Source organism: Sciurus vulgaris, assembly GCF_902686455.1.
Source record: "Sciurus vulgaris genome assembly, chromosome: 18".
NCBI classification, from domain to species: Eukaryota; Metazoa; Chordata; class Mammalia; order Rodentia; family Sciuridae; genus Sciurus; species Sciurus vulgaris.
In genome coordinates, this window is record NC_136479.1 from 22,569,808 (window position 1) to 22,593,725 (window position 23,918).

The window sequence follows — 23,918 nt, forward strand, 5'->3', positions numbered from 1 at the left end:
GTTGATGAATTCTGTGCCCTAAGTTAGGATCCCAGGGTTGGACCCTATCTACCAAATCCCCAGCCCCCAGGCCTTCTCCTAGGGTTACTTCCTTTACCCTTAGTATTGTTGAGACTTCAGGCTACCTAGAGAATAAAAAATCTGATTAGGTTTGCTCTGCTCTTGAAGGCTCTTCCTGCCCTGGGGCCTCGAAAGGTCCTGTGTGTTTAAACAAGGGATTTATCAAAGTTTAGAACACTCCGGGCACTCACAACTGGATGAAGTATCACCATACCTCCAAGGAATATTTTTAGGCACCACACAATCAACTAGATTCAGGAAGAGAGAAAATGCCTCTAGCTGGAACAGCTGTTGCCTACTCACACCAGAAATCTCATAAATGATTTCCAGAGGATCCAGCAGACCTCCTGTCACAAAGAGACACTGTAGTCCTGAGAGCACTTTTATCTGGAAGAGAGTCCTTGGAGACACAGTTGGAGAATCTTCACTTTCTACGCTGCTGGTTACCAATTCTGTTCTTTCCGTATCATTCTATTTCATTACTTTCATCACTCAGTCTCCCAAAAGAAAATTATTCTAGACTTGCAGGTGCCTCTAGACCTTGATCTTAAACCTAGGACCCTAGGCTTCAGGCTCTCTTGTTTTATTAAGAAAACAAGGTATGCTTTGGAACAGGGAATCCTGGGGAAGAACTAGCGGAGGCATAGACTTTAATTAAGTGGTGAGGGCTCCTTCGCAGTTCGAGAAGACGGTATATGCCCAACAACAATCTGGCTCCTGCTAAAACCTCCATGATGCAGCTTCTCCAAGCCGCGAGAGATCATCCTTGATCCCTGACAATTTACGCCCTGCAACAGTCAGGCTCCTCCTGAGAGTGGCTCCTGGGAGTCCCGAACAAAGAAGGAAGCCGAACCCGCCCCACCGAGCAAGCTAAGGTGGGTTTATGGACTCCTGCAATGGAGCCCCTATAGTGAGCCCTTTGCACGGCTAGTAGACACCTTCACTCTTCCAGGAAGAAGCATACTCAGGCGAAATGAAGCTCAACACTCCCAACCTCTTCCCAACTTCGGCTTGGCCCAATTTCTTCAGGACACCATGCAACAACGAAGCCTGAGGTTGCACCTGCCCTGGTCTTTGACCTCCGGTGTTCGGAATCAGAGCCCCCGCAACTCCTTTTTAATCTCAGATGCTGTGCGGTGAGAATCTGGGGGAAGAACCCAGGATCGTGCCGAACCAGCCTGAAATGAGGCCTCTCTAGGATGTTGGGAATTTCACAAATCGTTAGCAGTCGGTCGACGTTTATTGGCCTAAGAGCGAAAGAACCGGAAGATGCCCTTAAAAAACGTGGAGGCACCCTAGCTTCACTATGGTTGCCTCAGCATCTCAAGAAATCTGGCTGAGTATTTGGCTACTAACTGGCCTTCAAAAAGATGACGCTATCGTGTCCACTAAGGTTCAACCCGGATTACGATATTTGCCCTCAACTATAATGGCGGTACTGCCCAATTTGGCTTCTTGCCCCTAGGGATGATGGCCGCCAGGCGGCTTCACTTAGTTTCTTACCACCCCGGAAGACCGGGACCGGCGATTGGGCGGTGCCCGGAGACTCCGAGAAGAAGGCCTCCGGCGGTTGGGCAGCGTTGGGTAAGGCTGGTTTTAAAGGAGTCGGAGGTGGGAGCTGTAGAAGACCCGGGATCCACGGGAGGCGGCGGTGAGCGGCGCGCGGGGGAGGGCACGGAGAGGCTGGATAGCGGGCAGGAGCGGGAGGGGGGGGGGCGAAATAGGAGGCTTTTGAACTGTCTGGTCCCGGGCTGGGTAGAACGCTGGGAGGGGACACGGGCAGGGTAGGGGGTGAAGGTGGGATAGTGTCTGTGGGCGAGACCTCCCCGGGTTGGAGTGAAGGGGGTATCTGCTTGACAGTGGATCCCCCGGGATCCAGACTGAGTTCTGTGATGCCAAAGCTCGGGCCGCCCCTGTCGGAGAGGAGCTTTGCAGAGCTAAAGCTCACAGGGGGAGGAGGAGCGTCGCGCGGCGTCTGATTGGAGGAAGCGCGCTGTAGGATTCTTTCCCCAGGAATCCGGTCTAAGGGATCTGGTGGGAGGGAGGACCGTCGGTGTGTGGAGTATTGCTTTGGAATCCTCGGCTACTCGCCGGGAGGGGAGAAGGATCGCTCAGGCATCCAGCGGAAACGAAGACTCCCAGGACCGGGATCCCAGCGGATCCCGGGGAATCTCAGGGCAGAATCTTCAGGGACAAAGGCCCTGGGAGGCTAGGACCGTGGGAGAACTGGGGCCTTTGCAACCCAGAATCTCGCGGCAGGTGCCAGGCAGGGCACGAGTGAACCGCTGATCAAGGCGGCAGCAGCGGGAGTACACCCACCCCGGGCTGCCAGCCGGGGGCGCCCTTCAGCGCACCAAGCCTCCAGTCCGTGGGTTACCAGGAGCCGCGGGAGGACCATGAAGGGCGGAGGCCCGGGGGAGGGGCTGGCCCTCACTCCCCGCTCCCCTGCTCCCCCCTTGCCCCAGGCCGCAGCCTGGCATCCCCCAGGGACCCCCCGGAGCCGCCGCTTCCCCCATGGACTTGCCTGGGGACTCCAGGTGAGAGCGCACCCCGCCCGCCTGTCTTGAGCCGGGGAGACGGGGGTCCTGGCGGCTGTACCGGGAAACTACAGAGCCAGCAACAGTTCCAGGCGACCGTCCTCTGCTTCTTTCACCCTCCAGCTCACCTAGCCGGTCGAGTCTGTGCCGTCAGCCCCTAGCTCGATCATTATGGGAAGCCAGGAGCCCCAAACGGCCGAGGCTGCAGCCCGTGGGGGCCCCTTCGCCCCTGGAAAAGGCCTCTCGGCGGGTCCTGGCCGTGGTGCTGGAAGATGTCATGGCTGCCCACATGGTGAGCCCCCTGGACTGCAAGACCTTCTTTCCCCCCTGCACATCACTCCTCAGTACCAAAGTCAGACTAGATTCCTTAAGAATATTCTGAGGTCCAAACACCTCATTCTCATGCCTATGGCCCAAGCACCTTCCCTAATGCTACAGTTCTGCATGGTTCCCGCTTCAACCTAGAATTGAGCAGGGTCTCCAGTGCTCATATCTTCTCCACCTTCCACATTCCTACAACTTTCAAATATGAGAAACTCTTCTGCTTTTTTCTTTGGGGAAGCATGCTGGGGTCCTTGGCTCCATTGCACAAATTAGAAAAACTGAGGCCCAAAATAAGGTAGTGACCCACCCAAGATCACCCTCTCTTTCATTTCTCCAAACAACCTGGTTGAGATTTCCCACATTCCACATCTGCAGTTCAAGATGTCTCATACTGGCACTTAATTCAGACCAATTCCCCTCTTGTTTGGGGATTTGAGTGGATTCTAGCCATGATCTTTGTTGCCTCTGTGTGAAAGGGGACTGTTAGGTAAAGGGAGACACTGTTCAGTCCAACCTCATTCCATTACCTTGCTCTTGACATCTCTCTCTCTTCCAGGTCCCCCTAATCCCCCAAGAGGAGACCTCCACTCCACAGCAATACAGCAAACTTCAAGATTCTTTCTGCAGCCAATCGCATGCCTCACCACCCCAACAGGTCAAGTGGCCTTCACAGGCCAGGTAAGCATGGCAGGATGGGGAGTAAGCTGGGGACACAGTTGAGCCCACTGATCTTTCTCTTCCCACTCTAGGCCTCCCGACCCACTGCATTTGTGCCGAGAACCCTTGAGTCGTATCCATCGGCCCTCTTCCACCCTGAGACGGCGATCAAGGACAACTCCTGTCCCAGAGGAAAACCCTTCACCAAAGGTGGGCCAGGCCCCCCAACCTACCCTGGTGGTGATGCTGGAAGATATTGCTGGTCCCAGACTCCCAGCTAAGGTATGAGAACTGAGGGAGAAAATGTCAGGGGTTTAGCTGGAGCACTCCAGCAGGGATAAAAGAGAGAAATAAGAAAACTGACTCTGGGGTTAATTTTCTCTCAGGGCAAGAACCATAGCATTTTGTAGCATACACTACCTGAGAAAAAATTATATGAGAAAATCTTGGGGACTGAAAGAGTCAGGACATGGGGAACTAAGGAAGCCAAAGAGAGCTTCCCTGCCTCTCTACAAATATCCCTTGTTTATATCCAGGACTTTGCAGATGAGAGCCCCACCTTCATCGTCCCATCACAAAGGTGAGATGGCTGGGGAAGGGATTATCAAGGTAGCTAGGAAAGAGCCATCATCCAGGTAGCCGGATCTAGGGACATCAGGATTTACTTTCCAGTCTTCCTTGTAGCACCTTTAGAAGCCTTAAGGGTCAGAGGAGCCATGCTTGTAATTCTAGAGACTTGGGAGGCTGAGGCAGGAGAATTTCAAGTTCAAAGCCAGCCTCAGCAACTTAGCAAGGCCCTAAGCAACTTAGTGAGACCATGTCTCAAAATAAAAAAGAAAAAGGGCTGGGGATGTGGCTTAGTGGTTAAGCACCTCTGGGTTTAATCCCTGGTAACAAAAATTAAAATAAATAAGTAAATAATAAATAAAAAGGGTTGGAGATATAGTTCAGTGACAGAGTGTCCCAGGTTTAATCCCCAGTACCAAAACAAAACAAAAAAAAAAAAAACCCAAAAACTAAGGAAAGGGAAGGTGGTGGCTTAGGTGGGATCTAGACCTGGAAGCCCTCACCCCTAGCCTTTACCTTGCCCCTTAACCTCAGAGTTGAACCCATGGCAATGGTTCACCAGCTAATGCCTGCACCTGAGGACCTAGAACCTTCATTCCAGCCATCCACCCTTCCTGCAAACCCTCCAGAAAGCCTACCACCAGGTAAGACTCAGGTAGAGAATTGAGACTGAAAACTAAGATTTCCTAGAAATATTAGTTGAGCTTGGAAGTGTCAGGTACAGGGGTGGGGGTGGGGTCCTTCTGGAACAGAATATAGTATATGAAAATGGGATTTAGATTTTTAGATTTTAGAGGCTTTGAAGTTCAACTCCTAATTATAAGACTTCATATTTAGAAGTGGGTTTATTCCTCTATGGACAAAGATTAGTGTTTGGGACAGAGGCCAAGGCTACTAAGTTGGGGCTTAGACACCCACAGCTGAGGAATGCCTACCTGTGACCCTCTCCTTTCCTTAGCCCCAGATCCTGCTCTGGAGCCCCCCTCGACCCCACCACCGTCCAGTCTTTTACGCCCCCGTCTCAGTCCCTGGGGCTTAGCACCCCTCTTCCGATCCGTCCGCTCCAAGCTGGAGAGTTTCGCTGACATCTTCCTCACACCCAACAAGACCCCACGGGCCCCACCCCCATCACCTCCAATGAAGCTGGAGTTGAAGATTGCCATCTCAGAGGCTGAGCAGTCCCAGGCTGAGGGCACTGCATCTGTTAGTCCCCGGCCCCCTATCCGCCAGTGGCGGGCTCAGGACCGTAATACCCCAGCACCTCTCCCTAAGCTTTCTCTGGGCCGAAGCTACTCCTGCCCTGATCTGGGGCCCCCTGGCCGAGGTACCTGCACCTGGCCCCCTGTTCCATCCCATACAAGCCGGTCCAGGCCCCGACGGCACACTGTGGGTGGTGGGGAGATGGCCCAAGCCCCACCACCCCCTCGGCCCTGTCTCCGGAAAGAGGTCTTCCCACTTGGAGGAGTGGTGGCCTCCCCTTCTCTCGCCACATCTTGCTCGTCCACTGCATCTACTTCCTCCTTCTCCGAACCAGCAGAATCCAGGTAGTGCACTCAATAAACCTTCCTCGAAGCCCTGGCCACAGCCTGGGTCCAACTTCCTTCCTTAAGTAGCCAGTGGGAAGGAGATGGGGATATTGCTGTGAATCTTGTTTGTCCCTGAGCAGACGGGGCTCTCTCTGCAGATTGGGTTCAACCAAGGGGAAGGAGCCAAGAGCCTCAAAGGACCAGGTGCTTTCAGATCCTGAGACCAAGGTAGGATTACAGATGAGGGGGAAAAGACAAATGGAAGCCTGAGCTCATGCCACTCTTTCACCACCTGCACCATTTTTGCAGACCATGGGAAAGGTTTCTCGATTCAGAATACGCAAGACACCAGTCCGTCCTCAACTAAACCTTACACCAATGGGGCTGCCTAGACCAGTCAGGTGAGAGATTCACTGGGCAGGGAGCTGCCTTGGTTAAGCAGATGGAAGCTCTTGTCCCCTGAAGTATGGCTTTGTCTCCTCTCAGGGAGCACAGTCCAGCCTGAAGGAGTCAGTTTGGCATGGACATGGTTTGTGCTTAGAACTTCCTATCTACCTCACACAGCACTCCTGGCCCTGGCATGATCCAGAAACTAAAATACAGACCAGGTCTTACCTAGCCCTTCTTCAGGCCCCACTGGCCCAAGGTTTCTCAGTGGCCTCTGATCTTTGCTCCCAGGTTAAACAAGAAGGAGTTCAGCTTGGAAGAAATTTATACCAACAAGAATTATCAATCACCTACAACCAGGAGGTGAGGAACTTTGAAAGCTTGAGGGTGGTAGAGGACAGCCAGAAAACAGGGGCCTGTTGGTAAACAGCTCCTCTCCCTACCTGGTCCAGGACCTTTGAGACCATCTTTGAGGAACCCCGGGAGCGCAACGGGACTCTGATTTTCACCAGCTCCAGGAAGCTCCGGCGGGCTGTAGAATTTCGGGACAGCAGCCTTCCCCGGTCCCGGCGGCCATCCCGTGGGGTCCGGGCAGCAGCTAGCAGAACCCTTACTCCCAATCTGGTACCCAGCCCAGATGTGGGACCCCTGCTGCAGCAGCGGCTGAAGGAGCTAGATGCCTTGTTCCTGGAGGAGGAAGAAATAGATGGGGAGCAGCCTCATCAACCCTAGAAGCTGTTTGTCTGTCCATCCATCTGGAGGGAGGAGAAACCTCTCTGAGGCAGTTATATTTTTTAATCTATATTTCTAGTAAAGTTCAATATGTTTCAGATGCTTTTGTGTCTCTAGCTGAGTTTGAAACTGACTGACAGTTCTGACTGCTATCTCTATATTGGCCCCGCCAAAGGACGAGGATTTTTTTGGGGGGTGGTGGTGGTAATGGAAATTGAACCCAGAGACACTTAGCCATTGAGCCACATTCCCAAACCCTTTTTATATTTTATTTAGAGACAGGATCTCCCTGAGTTGCTTAGGGTCTCGCTGAATTGCTGAAGGCTGGCCTTGAACTCGAAATTATCCTGCCTCAGTCTCCCCAGGGGCTGGGATTACAGGCATAGGCCACCACACAACCCCCCCACCAAAAAAAAAAAAAAAATAGGGAGGTGATGCCGGGGAAGATGAGAAGGCTTTGGGACAAAGAGGAGATGGAATAGTCATTGGATCTGCTCTCTTGATTTGAAAATTCTGTTTGGAGTGGTATCCTTGAAAAAGCTTCAGATGATACCAAAACTGGGACCCTGGTTTATATGAAGGAGTCTGAAAGGCCCAGATTAGACTAAGGCCTTGATCAAGATGGCCCTGAATTCCTCCCAATCTACAGGACAAGATCTGCTGAATTCAAGAGCTAAGTGCAACCAGCTATTATTGCACACCTACAACAACCTATGACAGGCAGTCCTGTGAGAGGGAATTATACCAATTTATAGATGAGAAAGCAAGGTAAGCATGTGAGTGCTATGTCCACATTAAACCAGTAACCCAGGCAACAAGAGGTCAGAGTGACTCTCATAATTTAGAGGCTGCACGGAGCAGGGGCCAGAGGACAGATTACGGAACGGAGACAGATCTTAGCTGTGTTCAGTTCCCCACCCTTCCTGTAAAACGAGGCGAATAATTACCAAATGAGTTAACATATGATAAAGTGCTCCGCATACAAGTGCAAAATGTTTTTTGTTAGCGTTCAGAGAGAATAGGCCAGCACTATTGAACCAAACGGTAACTGACACAATCTCAATCCCCCAACTGTGGCACTCGCAAAAAAAAGCGACATACTGAGGCCACCTCGCGCCGCTTGAGTGATCCTCCCAGAGACCTGCCAGGCGGGTGGCATTACCATGCGCGTGCGCTAAACGCCAAGCGGCGGAAAGGCAGACACGACGTAACTGGTTGTCGAACCGCACCTTCCGCAGCCACGCGCCGCCCAGCGGCCAACTGCCCTCTAAACTCCGGCACTGCATCTCAACTACTTTCGTCGACGCCGTCAGAAGGTGTCCAATAAACGAAGAGCAGGAAGAGGCGGAGCCATCTATGGGACCGCCCCAAACACCTACTTCTAACCAGTCGAGTCACAAGACTCGAGGAAGGGCGGAGCTAATCTGACGTAACCCAATCCAAGATTTGAGGGCGGTTACATATTATCTATCCCCGGGAGTTTGGCTCCGCCCTTCGCTTTGACGTAGTCCTGCCAACCTATCAACGACTGAACCTGTGGGGGGTGAGGGGAAGGGGGCGGGGAGTGGGAGGAGGCAGAGAGAGGAAGGAGGCGTAGGCTGAGGAGGAAGAGGGAGGAGGGGTAGGGAAGTCCTGGCGGAGAAGAGGCCCAAGACTCCAAAGGAGACAGCGGGAGGGTGCGCTGGAGTTCCTTCGCTCCCCAACGGCCGTTCCGGATTCCCTAACGCTCAAGTCAGACAGAGACGGAGGAAAGGAGGAAGAGACTTTTATGTCGGCGGACAGAGAAGCTCTACCCGTCACCGGTGCCTCACATCCGGGGCTTCGGAGGGCTGGCCCCGCGGCCCCGCCCCCCCTCGCACCTTTCATGGCGACCGGAGGCGGAGGCTGGAGGAGCTGGACCCGGAGGAGGCCCCTTTAAATCTCCTTAAAGGGGTGGCCACCGAACTCGGCAGACTCCAGCGCCAGCCTTAAAGGGGAAACGTCGAACAGAAGCTGACAAGTTGAGAATTGTGCTGTTGGAAGGATTGGGGGCGAGTGGGGTTTCCCACCTTTACGCCGCCTACGCAAGAAGTCCTTTAAATCCAGCTTAAAGGGGAAGTGGCCGTTTGTGGAGGACTAGAAACAAACTCCTGATCCCTTAAAGGGAGGGCCGGCTGTTTGAAGGACCCTGGACTCCTTAAAGGGGTGGCCTCTTTTAGCCGGAGGACTTGAGACACTTTTAAAGGGGAGGTCTGCGTTTCGGGTCGAGCTTTCGGCCCCTTTTAAAGGGGCGGCCCTTCCTCTTCCTCGGGGAGACTTGCCTCGACCCCTGGCAGGGGGCGGCCACCGCAGTAGGCCAGCCGGACTGTGTCGGGTAGTCTTAAAGGGGCCGGGGGCTGGACAACTTGAGGCCTCACCTTAAAGGGACGGCCGCCCGTTTTCGCCGTCTCGGCCCAGTCGGCCCCACGGGGGGGGCCCCTCGAGCTTGTCGCCCCGGGGGCGGCGCCGGCTCTCGGGGCCTTGGCCTTGGGGCAAGCTCGGGGCCAGCAGATCCTGCTTTAAAGGGGAAGCCGTGGCCCTCTCGTCCCTGTGCAGCCGCCAACGCCGCGCCTGCGACCCCGGGCCTGCCGACAGGCCGCTTCAGGCCCCGCCGCCTCCGGATGCGGCGCTGAGGGCCGTCACCATGGAGACGGCCGCGGCCCCGGGCCCGGGCTGGGCAGCTGAGGGGGAGCGGCGGCGGAGACGCTGCTCGCGCCGAGACCGAGACCGGGAACAGCGGCGCCGCCGAGGTCCAGGCGGCGACGCGCCCCGGGCCTTGTTGGCCGCCCCGCGCGGTTCTTCGTCCTCGTCGTCACCGCCGCCGCCCACCAGGCCCTGGTCGTCAGCTTCTTCTGGAGAACGGCCCGGGGGCCCGAGACGGCGGCGTCCCCGTCCTAGGCCTCGGCCCCCGCGACCCCGAGCTCGGAAGCGGCCCGCCGGCTCGGGCAGCCGCGGGGAGGAGGAAGAGGAGGAGGAGGAGGGGGGCGCAGAAGACGGGGAAGCCGAGGAGGAGCCTGAGGAGGAGGAAGAAGAAGAGGAGGACTTGATCGATGGCTTCGCCATCGCTAGCTTCGCCAGCCTCGAGGCCTTGCAGGTGGGGCCTGATGGGGCTGGGGGCCTTTTGGGGGTTTCAGAGGGCAGAGAGAAGGGTACAGTGCCTAGAGTGGGTGGGGTTGAGGGGGGAATGCTGGCACCCCAAACCAGAGCAACCGGCTCCTCTGGCCAGGCCTCTGCCCCACCCTGGGGTGGGAGGAGGTAGAGCTAGTCTCCAGGGACCAACCAGGTTACCGGGCCTGAGAGGCACTTTGTCGGCCTGGTCACCCCTAAAGAGGTGGGGAGCTTTTCTTTTTCCATCCACTTCAGTCCCACCTCCTCCTCCACAGAAGGATGCATCTCTTCAGCCCCCAGAGCGACTGGAACATCGGCTGAAGCATTCTGGGAAACGGAAGAGGGGGGGCTCCAGTGGGGCCACTGGGGAGCCAGGGGACAGCTCTGATCGGGAGCCTGGCCGGCCCCCTGGGGATCGGGCCCGCAAATGGCCCAATAAGCGGAGAAGGAAAGAGGTGAGGTGTCCCAGATCTCCATCCTTTAAAACTCTTTGGCTAGAATGTCTTTAACATAGACTGGTTTTCTGTCAGCAGTGCATCCTAAATACTAACACTAACCTTAGACTACAGGGCATAGAGGAAGGCATAGCAAATTTGACCCCCCAGCTTTCCTCTATCCAGGTCTGACTCAAGATTTGTCTACTGTCATACTCACCTGTTTTTGCTTGGTATGACGTTTGTTTCAAAAGTGTTGATAATTTTAAGAGACACATCAAAGGAACTTAGTTGAACCATAAATTAGATGTGGACCCTGCCCTTCCTTTGAGGTGGTGGCAGGTTAGTAGGAAAGAAAATGGTCAACAATCAAACTCCTAGACTTAAGATTGAGAAAAGCTATACAAGGCCTTATCTTGGGAGCGGTGTGGAAGAGATGCTGCAGAAACCCCCATGAGGAAGCCACTCATTTTGCCTGGGGATGGGAGGAGGGTTGTGGTTAGGGAAAGCCCCCTAGGATGGCTTAGTCAGGCCCTGAAGTAGTCAGAAGTTTGCTAAGAGGAGGAATGGAGACAAGTTGTTTTGGGTTAACATGCATAAATGTAAGAACTTCGTGTATTTAGGAAATGACAAGAGAATGGGGGTGGGCACTAGCCAGAGAAGCAGCTACAAAAAGAGGTTGAAAATAGACCATGAGGGACCTTGGATGCCTTGCTGGGAGTTGAGACTTTATCCAGTTACCTGGCTAGTCAGCCTCCCTTACCTCTGGACTCTGGTCTTTCTCAGGCCTTCTCCCGTCACTCTCTGGAAGCTGGATACATAGTAAGTGCTATCTACCTGTCCTGGCTCCTCCCCCTCCCTCTTGGGCCTCACTCCCTTTCCCTATCCTGACACGCATTCTCTTTCCTTCTCCAGTGTGATGCGGAAAGTGATCTGGATGAGAGGGTGAGTGGAGCTAGAACGTACTGGGCGGGCAGGGTCCCAGCCTGGAAGATGAACTGCAGCTTAAAGGCCTACATACAACAGACAGCCTCATCTTGAGTGGGGAACATGGGTTAGATTGAGCCTGAATTGGTCTTTTGGGAGAAAGATGGGGGATTGGGAGGGCACATGGCTAGCTAACCAGAGAAAGATCCATATCTTGGAGACCCATCCTTTCCAAAGCTCTCAGAGCTACCACTGGTTCATGGGAATTCAGAATGACTGGAACAGAGGTGGTCTTTCCTACTGGCCATTAGTCACCTTTTACAACATGGGTTTCACGGGTGAGAGTCTGAGCAGAGATGTTTGTCGTGGCAGTAAGGACACTAAACCGTTGTAATCAGTGTAGGAGCTTATCCTTTAGAAGTATATTTGTTTATGATTACAGCTGATTTGATTGATTTGTAGTAACACATCCTAGCAGGTAGTGCTATACACAGTTACTCTTCAAAGTAACTAAATTTACACTTTCTGTTGTATGCCTTGTTTTCCCTCAGAAGTTGGCTGGTCAGGGACTATGGTGACACAGAGAGTTGTCCACATAAAGGGGATGGCCACTATCCAATTTTAGCTGACTGTTGCCACATGAAAATGGGGACCCATTCTCAAGAAAACCTGAACTCTGGGTTTTTAATGGGGAATCTCCAGGTTTCAAAATCGTAGCAGTTAAAGATTTTTGTTAACACTGTCCTGGGGGCCAGCAGTTAGTGATATCTGACAGTTTTTTCCTTTGGTTTTCCATTTCTCTGACACTTCAATGCTGCCTTGATTGAGTTCTTGCCTAGCAGATTCTTGGGCTCAGTTACTTCACTTCTATCTCCAAACTTAGACCCTCCCTAGTACCCACAATCTAATGGATTTCAGTTAAGCTGATGGGGAGTAGACTTGCTGCCGCCACCAATTTCTGGCAGGCTCCAGAAGCTGTTGTCCTTTCTTGCCCAACTACAACTTGATTCTCTTCTTCCCTAGGTCTCCGATGATGACCTTGACCCATCCTTTACTGTCTCAACCAGCAAAGGTTGGTCCCAAGGGCTGGGATGGAAGCAAGGGAGGGAAATTGGGTGAGCATGAGCCTCAACTGAGCATGTCTGCCATCCTGCCCTCACAGCCTCGGGCCCCCACGGCGCCTTCAATGGGAACTGTGAAGCTAAACTCTCCGTGGTCCCTAAAGTGTCGGGCCTGGAGCGGAGCCAGGAGCAGCCCCCAGGGCCCGACCCGCTGCTAGTGCCTTTCCCCCCAAAGGAACCACCGCCTCCACCGGCCCCTCGGCCTCCTGTCTCACCCCCAGCACCCTTGCCGGCCACCCCCAGTCTGCCACCCCCACCCCAACCCCAGCTGCAGCTTCGGGTCTCGCCCTTCGGCCTCCGCACTTCTCCCTATGGCAGCAGTCTGGACCTCAGCACTGGCAGGTGAGTGGTCCAGGGGTTTGCTGTGATCTGGATGGGCATGGTTATTTTGGCGCCACCCTTGCACTCTATAACTGGGACATGGGATGATACCTGTGGGGTGTGCCTTGAAAAAGGATTCTGAGGCTGAAAAGTTTGAGAGACATTGGGTGAAGCAAATTTTAAAGGATTTTTCTGAGCCCTTGATATATTTATGTGCAGGGTAATCCAGTTTGTTGTGTACCCAATTTTTTATTTATTTTTTATTTTTATTTATTTATTTTTTTTGACTGGTGAGAACTTTTCACAAGGTGCATCTGCTAGGAATGGTGTCCTTTGGAACATACTTTGGGAAATGCTGACATGATGATTAAGAGTGCTGGCTTTGGTGTCAGTCAGACCTAGATTTAAATTATTGCTCTGCCACTTATTGGCTGTGTGATTTTTGACAAGTCATTTAACCACTCTGAGCCTCAATTTCCTATTTTCTGCAAAATGAAATAATAATGATATCTTCATACTAAAGCTGTCGTGAGGATTAATTCTGAGTGAATGCAGCGTTTCCCAAAGTGTGTATACTCATTTAGTGGGGACGTGGAATGATGACAGGTCTTAACCTGAGTAACCTATGAAGTAGTTGTGTGCTTTAGCAAAATACCTCAACTCCTTGATTTCAGGTGGTACTGCTCAGGGTGAGGTTAAAAAAGAAAGTTAAGCTATAGAAAGAAATAACTGGTGTAGTACAGATGGTTCGTGGCTGTGGCAATATTTGGGAAGGTGGTGTGAAATGTTTGGAGACTTGCATTAGCTTATAAAGCAGGTGCCAGCACTTGGCCTACAGTAAGTGCTCACCAAAGGGTAAGAATTATTGACGTTCTTGTTATCGATGCTATAATTGTTGTTGTCATCATCATTATCATTGTTGTTATTATTGAGAAAACTAAGGCTCAGAGAGGGGCAGTGACTTGCTCAAGGTCACCCAGGGTGTTCATGGCATGATGGGCCTAGAATTCAGGTCTCCTGAATCCCAGGACAGGCCAACGAGGTGCTGCTTCCACTGTCTTAGGGTGGGAACCCAGGTGGCCTGTTGTAATTAAGCGTCAAAATGAGTGATTTGTTTTGTGCTGTGGTTGAGTCAGAAAAGGGAAAGTCATATGGCTGGATACGGCAGAGGCAGCTGTGTGGAAGAAGAGACCTAGAGAAGAAGAGGGGGTTGTCGGGAGTGGGAGGCACCTCAGTCTGAGGATGGGTTCCCCGGGGGAGTTCCTGGGGGCCAGGTTCTGCCATCTCCTGTGTTGGAGAACCAGGGTCACGGTATCACCCAGGCTTCTGACCCCTTCCCGTCAGAGCTGGCACCTCCCAACCCCCTCACTCATCTCCCCACTTCTCTCCCCAGCTCTTCACGGCCGCCCCCCAAGGCCCCGGCCCCTCCCGTGGCTCAGCCTCCCCCCTCATCATCCTCTTCGTCCTCTTCCTCCTCATCTGCCTCCTCCTCGTCCGCGCAGCTCACCCACCGGCCCCCGACGCCCTCACTGCCCCTGCCTTTGTCCACCCACAGCTTCCCCCCTCCTGGGCTGCGGCCCCCCCCACCACCCCACCACCCCTCCTTGTTCTCCCCTGGCCCCACCCTGCCCCCTCCCCCACCCCTGCTGCAGGTGCCAGGGCACCCTGGGGCCTCAGCCGCTAACGCCCTTTCTGGTGAGTTTGGGGTCCTGGCCGGGGGGTGGGGGGCCATGGCCCTAAGCTTGGGCCCAGTTGGCTTTGGGGCATCTGGGCCTCAGCAGACAGCAAGGCTTGAGGAGGGAGTGGCTCAAGGCCAGAGGGAAGGCCAGTCACCTGGGCCCAAGGAGGCTGACTTGATGGCCACAGAAGTTGAAGCCTTCTACCCCTCCCCTCCCACAGAGCAGGACCTGATCGGCCAGGACCTGAACTCTCGCTACCTGAATGCCCAGGGTGGCCCTGAGGTGGTGGGGGCAGGGGGCTCGGCCCGGCCCCTGGCCTTCCAGTTCCACCAGCACAACCACCAGCACCAGCACACCCACCAGCACACCCACCAGCACTTCACCCCTTATCCCCCGGGCCTGCTGCCACCCCACGGCCCCCACATGGTGAGCTCCTCATTGGGCCCGTTGATGAGGCTTAGAGGCCTGGGGGGAGGGTACGGCTTCCAGGGGAAGGCCCTGGGTCCCTGGCTGGCAGCTTACTCTTCCCTTCTCTTCCCTAGTTTGAGAAATACCCAGGAAAGATGGAAGGCCTTTTCCGACATAATGTGAGTGAGTGTGTGTTTGTTTGTGGTGTGTGGGCATGGATGCATCACTGCGTGTGGCCTGACTGTTCAGGTCCAGTCTTCAGCCCCAAAAGCAAGAGTCTTGAACCTGGGAAAGCTCCTTGGGGGGTTTAGGGTGGAGGCCAGAGGACTGATGGGCAGACCAGAGCTGGGCTGCACCTCCACTCCCTGCTTGGACTAGTCCCCTTCTCTCCACAGCCGTACACGGCCTTCCCTCCCGCAGTGCCCGGGCTACCTCCGGGCCTCCCGCCGGCTGTCTCCTTTGGCTCCCTGCAGGGGGCCTTCCAGCCCAAGGTGAGCTCCCAATCCAGACACTGTTGCCACCTCCTGCCCTTTACAAACCCAGACACCCTGGATCCACATACCTTCTTCCCACTTACCCAAACCATGCCAAGCCTCCTGCCCTCCCTTTTGGACCCAGGTTTTTGCAAAGCCATGCTCCCTTGCCTGTCCCATACCCCAGCTTGGTTCTAGACTCCTTTTATGCTTGGTGCCAGCTCTCCGGTCTGATCCCTCCACTCCCCTTTCCCAGAGCACGAACCCTGAGCTGCCACCACGACTGGGGCCAGTGCCGAGCGGGCTCCCCCAAAAGGGGACACAGGTGAGGGGGGCCAGGGCAGATCCTGGGGGAGCTAGTACACGTGTTGATGGGAGAGCAGGGTTGTCTTGAGAGTAAACCACTGGCTCTTCTCTTTAATACACGATTGGGGTGTTCCTGGGTAGCTAAGGAGAGAATTTACATAAACACCAGAATTTCCCAGACATGAGGAATAGGAGTTTCTTGAGGTTGTCCCAGGAAAAAGATAATTACCAGGACAGTATTTTGTTCTTTGATTTTGTTTTTTGTGGAGCTGGGGATCAAGCCCAGGGCTTCGCCCGTGCATTGTACTGTTGAACTATACCCCCGGCCTGAAGACAGTGGTTTTTGTGGGGGTTTTCAAATTTAAGTCACAGAACTTTTAAATTTTTTCCCAAATGATATCATACCAGGAAGCCCTGGCCATAACAATTAAGCTTCCCCTTTGTGAAGTGGCTGGGGACCCAGAGCCTTCTCTTCCCCTTGGCACTTGTAGCCAGCTTAGACCCCATGGCTTTGGGAACATTGTGAAAAGCATGGAATGTGTTTCCTAGAGGGTAGACTAGACCAGAGGTTTTTCAACTTCCTTAAAAGGGTGTTTTAATCTAAAAAAATCTTAAACAAACCTCCATTACATAAAGTTATTAATAGGATGTCTTCCCTAATTGAGAAATCTGTCCTCCTGCTCTAGTCTACCCCCTAGCCATCCCAACAGGCACCCCAGGTTCAGAACTTGGTGCTGGAGGAGAGATGCCTAGAGTGGGAGAGATGGGAAAGGAGTTTTGACACAGGAAGGAAAGGTTAGAGAGAGGCATAGAGTCTCAGGGAAGTATCTGGGGGTAAGTGGGTACAATGGAGATGAGACACCCAGGTCAGTAAACAGGTCTGAATCTCCTCCAATCTCTCCTTTGCCATCCCTAGATCCCCGACCATTTCCGGCCACCTTTGAGGGTGAGTTTGGTGAAGACCTCAGGCTGCATGAGACTGGGGGCTGGTGTGTCAGCGTGTTTGGCTGAGGGGGTGGGTCCTACTGGGAAAGAATGAGTAGGTTAAGACGTGGAGGCAGCCAGATATGAAACAGTAGAAAGTGAAGGGCTTCAAAGTTGCAGACCTGAGCTCAGATGTAACTGGCCATGGGACCTTGGGCAAGACAGTTTATCTCTCTGAGCCTCAGTTTCCTAGGCTTTAAAATGAACTTAGTCATCCCTCAATTTTAGGGATGACAAGTGGGGATGTTGTGTGGCAAGGCTGGGCCCAGGACCAGGCTTGGAGTGGGTGATGAGTGAACGTTCTTTCCTTCCCTTTGCCTTTGGTCATCCTTCTGGGGCGGCAGAAACCAGGGAAGTGGTGTGCCATGCACGTACGTGTGGCTTACATGATCCTGAGACACCAGGAAAAGATGAAGGTACTGGGGCTGGAGGGCTGGGGAGTGGGTCTGAGAGTCAGGGGTGGCCTGAGCTCTGGGCATCTACCTTCAACAAAGAACAGCAGAAACATTCTCTCCTGTCCTGTCACTAATGAGCAGTTAGCACCTGTATTCTCTGGCTGATTACAGGGATGGTCAGATAAGGCTCTGAGAGAGGCAGGGGATAGCACCCAAGTCCCCTCTTAGTGCCAGCCAATCCTTGGAGGGGAGATAAGGGTGGGACAGGAAGAAGCAGGAACTTAAAAAGAGACATAGAAAAAAAAAAGCACAAGCGGCTCCTCACTCACTGCCCCTCTCCCGGTGTCCCACGCAGGGTGACTCCCACAAGCTTGACTTTCGGAACGACCTCCTGCCCTGCCTTCCGGGTCCCTATGGGGCCCTGCCCCCTGGGCAGGAGCTCTCCCACCCGGCCTCCCTCTTCACTGCGACTGGTGAGTCTGGCCAGCCCTCTCAGGGCCTGAGGTTTCCCGTTTATAGCCGAGGCCCACTTTGCACCCACTTAGCCTCATCAGAGTCTCCCACCTCTCTGCCCCAGGTGCCGTCCACGCTGCAGCCAACCCTTTCACGGCAGCTCCCGGGGCCCACGGACCCTTCCTGAGCCCCAGCACCCACATTGGTAAGAGCCAAGGGCATGTTGGGCAACCCAGGCCTTGTCTCAGACTTCCAGATGTTTTTGAACTGGGAATGGAAATCAGACTCAAGAAGTAGCTAGAATGGGGTAGACCTAGTTCCATTTGCTTTATGACCTTGGGCAAGTTACTCTATCTGCTCTGAGCCGTGATTTCCTTATCTGTGGTAGGAGTAGGGAAGGCCAGGGTGATTCTCAGCCTCTGCCAGCTCAGACCCCTATCTCTAAAGTAGCCAGTGGTAGGGGTTAGCGTGCCACCTGGGAGAGGAGGGTGGAGGAGGGAGGCTGTGTAGGCCCAGGGGAGAGCATGACCCCCTGACTCCTAAGGAACTTGGAGACTTTGGGAGAGAGTTTACCTGGGTGTCGGGGAAGAACGCTTTGAGCCTGTTGGCATAGAGGTTCCCGTGGGAGGATAGGCTAGTTGTTCTGATGGCCGTGTGATACATGCATGAAGCGCTAGGATCAGGCTAGGAAGGGCTTTGCATGTTAGAAGCCTGCAGAAGTCTGCAGGTGAATAACTTGCTAGAGGTGGGATCTGCTAAGGTGTGTCCAAGTAGCTGGTATAAGGGAGATGGGTAAAAGTTTGACCTCTGGTGTCAGAGAGGCCCTGGGTTGATAGTTTCACTCTCAACTAGATGACCGTTGGCAAGTCATTTCACCTCTCTGAGCCTGTTTCATCTTAAAAGTGAGAATGATCCAAACTGCCTCATGGGACTTGTTGTAAGGCTAAACAGCATAATGCATGTCAAAGTTCAGAGCCTTGCCTGGACCGTGAAAATACTCAGCATATGGTGGTTAAAACCAAGCAACTTAAGGGCTCTGGCCGGCTTGCCGACCTGCCTCTTCCCTGCCAGTTCTTTGCACCCGATCAGAGCTGGCTGCCCCATGCTCTGACCATCCCCCTTTTCTCCCACAGATCCCTTTGGGCGTCCCACAAGCTTCGCCTCCTTGGCTGCCCTCTCCAACGGGGCCTTTGGAGGCCTGGGCAGCCCCACATTCAGTGAGTGCTGGGTGGGGTGGGGTGGGTGGGGCTGCAGCACTGGGGTTGCATGCTCAGGCAGGGCCTAAGGGGATGCCTGCGTGGGGCCTTCCCCTCCTGGCCCCTGTCACTTTCTACTTCACCCTCTGCCCAGACTCCGGCGCCGTCTTTGCCCAGAAAGAAAGCCCAGGGGCCCCACCAGCCTTCGCTTCCCCCCCAGACCCATGGGGCCGCCTGCACCGCAGTCCTCTGGCCTTTCCTGCCTGGGTCCGGCCCCCTGAGGCCGCCCGGACACCAGGCTCAGACAAGGAGCGGCCTGTGGAGCGGAGGGAGCCCTCTATCACCAAGGAGGAGAAGGACAGGTCTGCCTCCCCTGCCCCTCTGCAGCTACACCTGCCCCAGCCTCTTCACCTCTGTGGATACCTTCATTCTCTTCCTCTACACCTGCCCCCCCCAGGGACCTCCCCTTCTCACGGCCCCAGCTCCGCGTTTCTCCTGCTACTCCCAAGGCCCGGGCTGGTGAGGAAGGGGCCCGGCCAGCCAAGGAATCTGTGCGGGTAAAGGAAGAGCGGAAAGAAGAGGCTGCTGCTGCTGCAGCCGCTGCTGCTGCCGCTGCTGCTGCAGCTGCCGCTGCGGCCACTGGGCCTCAGGGCCTTCACCTGCTGTTCGAGAGGCCCCGGCCACCCCCCTTTTTGGGCCCTAGTCCACCAGAGCGCTGTGCGGGTTTCCTGGAGCCAACCTGGTTGGCAGGGCCCCCACGCCTTGCTAGGCCACCCCGCTTCTATGAGGCGGGTGAGGAGCTGACCGGACCAGGGGCCGTGGCTGCTGCCCGCCTCTATGGTCTAGAGCCTGCTCATCCCCTACTATACAGCCGCTTGGCACCACCACCGCCACCTGCTGCGGCTCCAGGAACCCCTCACCTTCTCAGCAAAACCCCACCAGGAGCCCTTTTGGGGGCACCACCTCCACTTGTGCCCGCCCCTCGGCCCAGTTCCCCACCTAGAGCCCCTGGCCCAGCCCGGGCTGACAGGTGAGGGGAGGGAAGGGGCAGGGGCAAAGCTCTATTCCCCCTTCCTTTTGATAAGGTTCTAGGACTGAGGTTTTAAGCCAGGGCTGGAGGGCAAAGGTCATGACCTCATGGCCATCTCTGAGGTCATGGACCTGGGAGCAGAATCCCCAACCCCCATGAGGTCAAGTTTCACAAGGAGTGTGGGGTCACTGGGAGTGTAGAGGTCACAAACCTCTAGAGAGAGGTATGTGTGTACATGAGATCGGGGGTCATTTCAGAGGTCATGGCTCAGACCTGAGGTGCACCATTGCCCCCTCTAAGGGCCTCTAGGTCCTTGACCTGCCTCCCCAAGGGCTCACTAAGCCAGAGGCCAAAGTGCCCCCCTCCCCTTCACCTACCACCCAAGTCCTCATGCCCTCCTAGGGCTGGGAGAGGAGGGGCCAAAGGAAAGGGGGTTCCATGTACATATTACCCCTTCCCACATAGCCCCCCAGACCTTTTGTACATTTTTACAGGGGTGCCCCTCCCAACAGTCCCCTTCCTGGTTAATTAAATCCTCAGACTGGTGCTGTGTTCCTAGCCTCTGGCCTCTCTGTGGGGGGAGGGGGGTTTGCAGGGGGAGAGCCGGGAGGGGACAGGCAGGAACCCAGGGCTTGTCCCTGGGAATATGGGGTCTAGCAGGAGGTGGACCAACAGGGGAATGGACCTAGGGACCTAGGCTAGAGGGAAGGATAAGATCCTTTCTGCTTGGCTGACAGCCCAGGTTCCCCCCAACTTGTTCCTGTTAACTGTGTGCCCCCAGCTCCAAAAGGCTCAACCTCTAAGCCCAGACTCCACCTCTTAATGGCTCAGTCCCTCTCTTCCCAATTTCCAAGTGCCCCCAGGACTCCTGGGCCCTGCTCCACAGAACCCTGTTCTCCAGAACCCTGCCCCAGCTGGAGGGGGGGCAGAGAAGGTCACCATGTACCATACACCAAAGAAGGGGGTTGGCCCAGGGGTGGACGACACAGGCAGCTTCTTCAGCAGCCTCACGGCAGCAGCCCCAGCCTTCCCAAAGCAGAGGCACCTCCAGGCTGGGGCCCGACCTAAGGCAGGGCTCACTTTAACAAAACCATAACGTTGACTTTTTCCCCCGGTGGGGCTTATTCTGTAACATGACTTGCGGATATTTATATAAAAATGAGTGTTACAATGAGGCCCCCTGGCTCCTCCTTCAATCTGTATGGGTCGCTTGGTGGGGGTTGAACTGGGTCCTGCGGTAAGGCAAAGGATGAGAACAATCTGGCCATCTCCTGACAGCCACCCCCCTCTTGGGGGAGTTGTTCAGGTTCTTGATGGATGGTTTGGTTAGTGTTGAAAATGAAGTTTTTGCATTACTTTTCTACAACCTTAGAATTCATATAAGATTGAAATAATACAGAGACATTGAACAAAATACCAAGTTTCCCCTTCACCTGATGCCAGCCTTTCTCAAATCCACTCCTTTCCCCATGGTAGCCACAGTCGTCCTTTCTTGTCTGTTGCTCAGGTTCCTTTCTATGTGTACCTGCAAATGTATGTATGTGCATAGTAATGTTAATGTCCAAGATCTATGATTTTTACAAACCTGTTGGTTTGGGGTAAGCAAACATGGTCACTGTAAAGCAGTTCAGACAATGGAAAGTATGAAGAGAAAGTGCCCCATCATCCTACCTGTCAAGAGATGACCACTGTTAATTGTCAAGGTTAACATTCTGGGTATTTTTCTAACCATATGCTTACAATATTTTGGAAAGTGGGACTGATCTGTGAAACATACCATTGGCAACTTCCATTTTGCACTTAGCATTATTCTATAAAGTAGTCCTTAACAAGTGGACTGTTAAACTGGGCTATCTGAACTGGCTCTCCTTAGCCCCCTAGAATTAATTGGGTGGGCTTATTCCAAGTATACCATTTCCTTAGTAAAGATTTGTCTACTATTCTCTACCACAACTACTCAAGATTTCCCCAACAGAAGTCAAACAGGTGACCAGAAGGTATAGCTTGCAGGCAAGTTTTTACATGGAAGTCTTGGTTTTCAGCTTCTGAAAATCTATTGATGCTGGATATGCTTTCTCACGGTGGTTCTTTGAGATGGGATGTGATCTCTCCAGATAGCCACTGTCTACTCTTAACTTGGAGTAGACCAACATTCAGGCTATCCTTCTCACCCCATAGCCATTTTGAGTATGGAACTCTCAAATCTTTTCTTCACCTGTATACCCAATTTCCCCTGGGTATCTCCCACATACACCTCAGATATCCCAAACTGGGTCATATCCTACATGTGTTGTCTCCCTTGCCATTCTGTTTCCATCTCTGTTGTCACCAGTACCCAAATCAGAAATTTCTCTCTTCCCTCACTTAAGCTTCTGAACTATTTTTTTTATTTCAACTACTACTGACTTAATCCATTGTGCCAAGCTCAGGGGCTGGACATACAGAAGTAAGCATCAAATCCCAGCCTTCCTGGTGCTTACGTTCTGCTGAGAGAAGAGCAACAAACATTGCATGAAGAAAATTAAAGAGGCTAAAAAGCAAAGAATTAAAAAGGGCTAGGGAAGTAGCTCAGTGGTAGAATGCTTGTCTAGCCTGTGGGAAGTCCTGGATTCAGGTCCTAGTACTGAAAAATAAAAAATTGTCATAGACTGCTAATAGTAAATGCATTACTTGGCTTTGAAAACGAGCTCGGTGTAGTAACTCTAATCTTTTTTGGTTTTGTTTTTTTTTTCCCCCTCATGGTACTAGAGATTGAACCCAAGGGCACTTTACCACAGAGCTACGTCCCCAACCCTTTTTAAGTTTTGAGGCAGGGTGTTGCTCAATTTCTCATGCAGGCCTCCAACCTGCCATCTTCCTGCCTCAGCCTTCTGAATCGCTGGCATTACAGGCATGTGCCAGTAGCTATGTAACCTTAAACAGTGTAACTACCATGTTTATGATTTGTCTTTTAATTTATGAAATACAGTTTTCAAAACAACTTAATGGAGATACAATTCACATACTACATGTAATTCACCCAGGGTCTTGTAACTGGCTTCACTTAGCATAATGGTTTCAAAGTTCATCCACATTTTAGTTTGTCCCTTTTACTACCAAATAATATTCCATTGTATGAATACACATATTTGTTTATTTTTCGGTTTATGGACATTTGGGTTTTTGGAGTTTTGTTGTTTTTTTCATTTTCTGGCTTTTTTCTTTTTTTAAATTGGTACTGAGGATTGAACACAGGGGCACTTTACTACTGAACTACCTCCCCAGCTCCTTTTTTTATATTTCATATTTAGACAGGGGCTCACTAAGTTGCTAGGGCCTGAAGTTAAATTGCTGAGGCTGGCCTCTAGCTTGCAATCCTGCCTAAGCCTCCCAAATTCCTGGAATTACAGGCTTGTGCCTCTGCAGCTGACTTGTTTCCACCTTTTGATTATTAGGGACAATGCTGTAATAAATATGCATATACAATTTCTTTTTTTTTCTTTACAATTTCTTAATATGAACAAATGTTCAACTTTTCAGTATGCACCTAGGAGTAGAACTGCTAAGTGCACATGCAGTCTTTAATATTTCGAGAACTGGGGGTGTCGGTCGGTGGTAGAGTATTTGCCTAGAATGCACAAGGACCGGGGTTCAATCCCCAGCACTAACACAAAAAAGAAAGAATTTGGAGGAACTGCCAAACTGGTTTCCAAAATGGCTACACTATTTAACATTCCCACCATCAGTGTATATGAGTTTAAGACAGAGTTTTAATTGTTTCAGCACTACTGTATGGATTTTTTAAGTTAAGTTCCCAGTGCAGGACACAGGGTAGGTGCTCAAAGAACTGCTGTCATTCCTGGTGATGCCTTGCCAATCAGAAATTTTTCAGTGGCAGGTTTTGAGAGCCTCGGTGGAGAATGCTGACCTACATGCAGTTTGTGTGGGAAGTACATCTTTCAAAATTGGCTTTGAGGTGGGCAGAATCTATCTCAGAGCACAGATGGAGAAACAGGAACTTGAGTGAAGAACTCAAACTGAGGCTTTGACATCAGATGAGCCAGGGCTTAAGTTTGGCCTCCACCACTTACCACCTCTATGGCCTAGATGCAGCCTGTTGCCATGGTAGGAATGATCCCAGCCTACAGGTCCCTCATGATGGTTACATGGGATGGTACATGTAAAGGATGCTTAGACAGAATTTAGTTCACAGTAAATATTTGATACATGAGTGTATGTAGTTTGAAAGATCAGAGCTAAGACTGGGGTATAGCTCAGTGACAGAGTACTTGCCTA

General features: G+C 52.8%; 2 protein-coding genes across 4 annotated transcripts; both read left to right on the forward strand.

Annotated features, from left to right (window-relative positions):
* Window positions 1-1,474: 1,474 nt before the first annotated feature.
* Window positions 1,475-6,890, forward strand: PRR14 (proline rich 14). The gene is given in 12 exon segments (XM_079120941.1): window positions 1,475-1,507; window positions 1,509-1,711; window positions 2,721-2,889; window positions 3,478-3,599; window positions 3,671-3,860; window positions 4,115-4,158; window positions 4,680-4,789; window positions 5,104-5,689; window positions 5,830-5,899; window positions 5,981-6,072; window positions 6,350-6,421; window positions 6,511-6,890. Coding segments are annotated over 12 exon segments (1,956 nt in total). The 5' UTR covers window positions 1,475-1,489; the 3' UTR covers window positions 6,791-6,890.
* Window positions 6,891-8,353: 1,463 nt separating this feature from the next.
* FBRS (fibrosin) lies at window positions 8,354-20,818 on the forward strand. 3 transcript variants are annotated; one of them, XM_079120925.1, is made up of 18 exons: window positions 8,356-9,902; window positions 10,192-10,371; window positions 11,137-11,172; window positions 11,266-11,295; window positions 12,301-12,349; window positions 12,440-12,740; window positions 14,113-14,414; window positions 14,619-14,824; window positions 14,941-14,985; window positions 15,202-15,297; window positions 15,536-15,604; window positions 16,502-16,531; window positions 16,914-16,985; window positions 17,320-17,437; window positions 17,542-17,622; window positions 18,551-18,634; window positions 18,768-18,975; window positions 19,071-20,818. In XM_079120925.1, exons 1-18 carry the CDS (start codon window positions 9,453-9,455, stop codon window positions 19,645-19,647), a joined length of 2,934 nt encoding a protein of 977 aa, XP_078977051.1. In that variant the 5' UTR covers window positions 8,356-9,452; the 3' UTR covers window positions 19,648-20,818. The 3 variants fall into 3 exon arrangements, with proteins under 3 accessions (XP_078977052.1, XP_078977053.1, XP_078977051.1); XM_079120926.1 differs by lacking the exon at window positions 14,941-14,985 and having other exon boundaries at window positions 8,354-9,902; XM_079120927.1 differs by lacking the exons at window positions 11,137-11,172; window positions 11,266-11,295 and having other exon boundaries at window positions 8,355-9,902.
* Window positions 20,819-23,918: the final 3,100 nt, after the last annotated feature.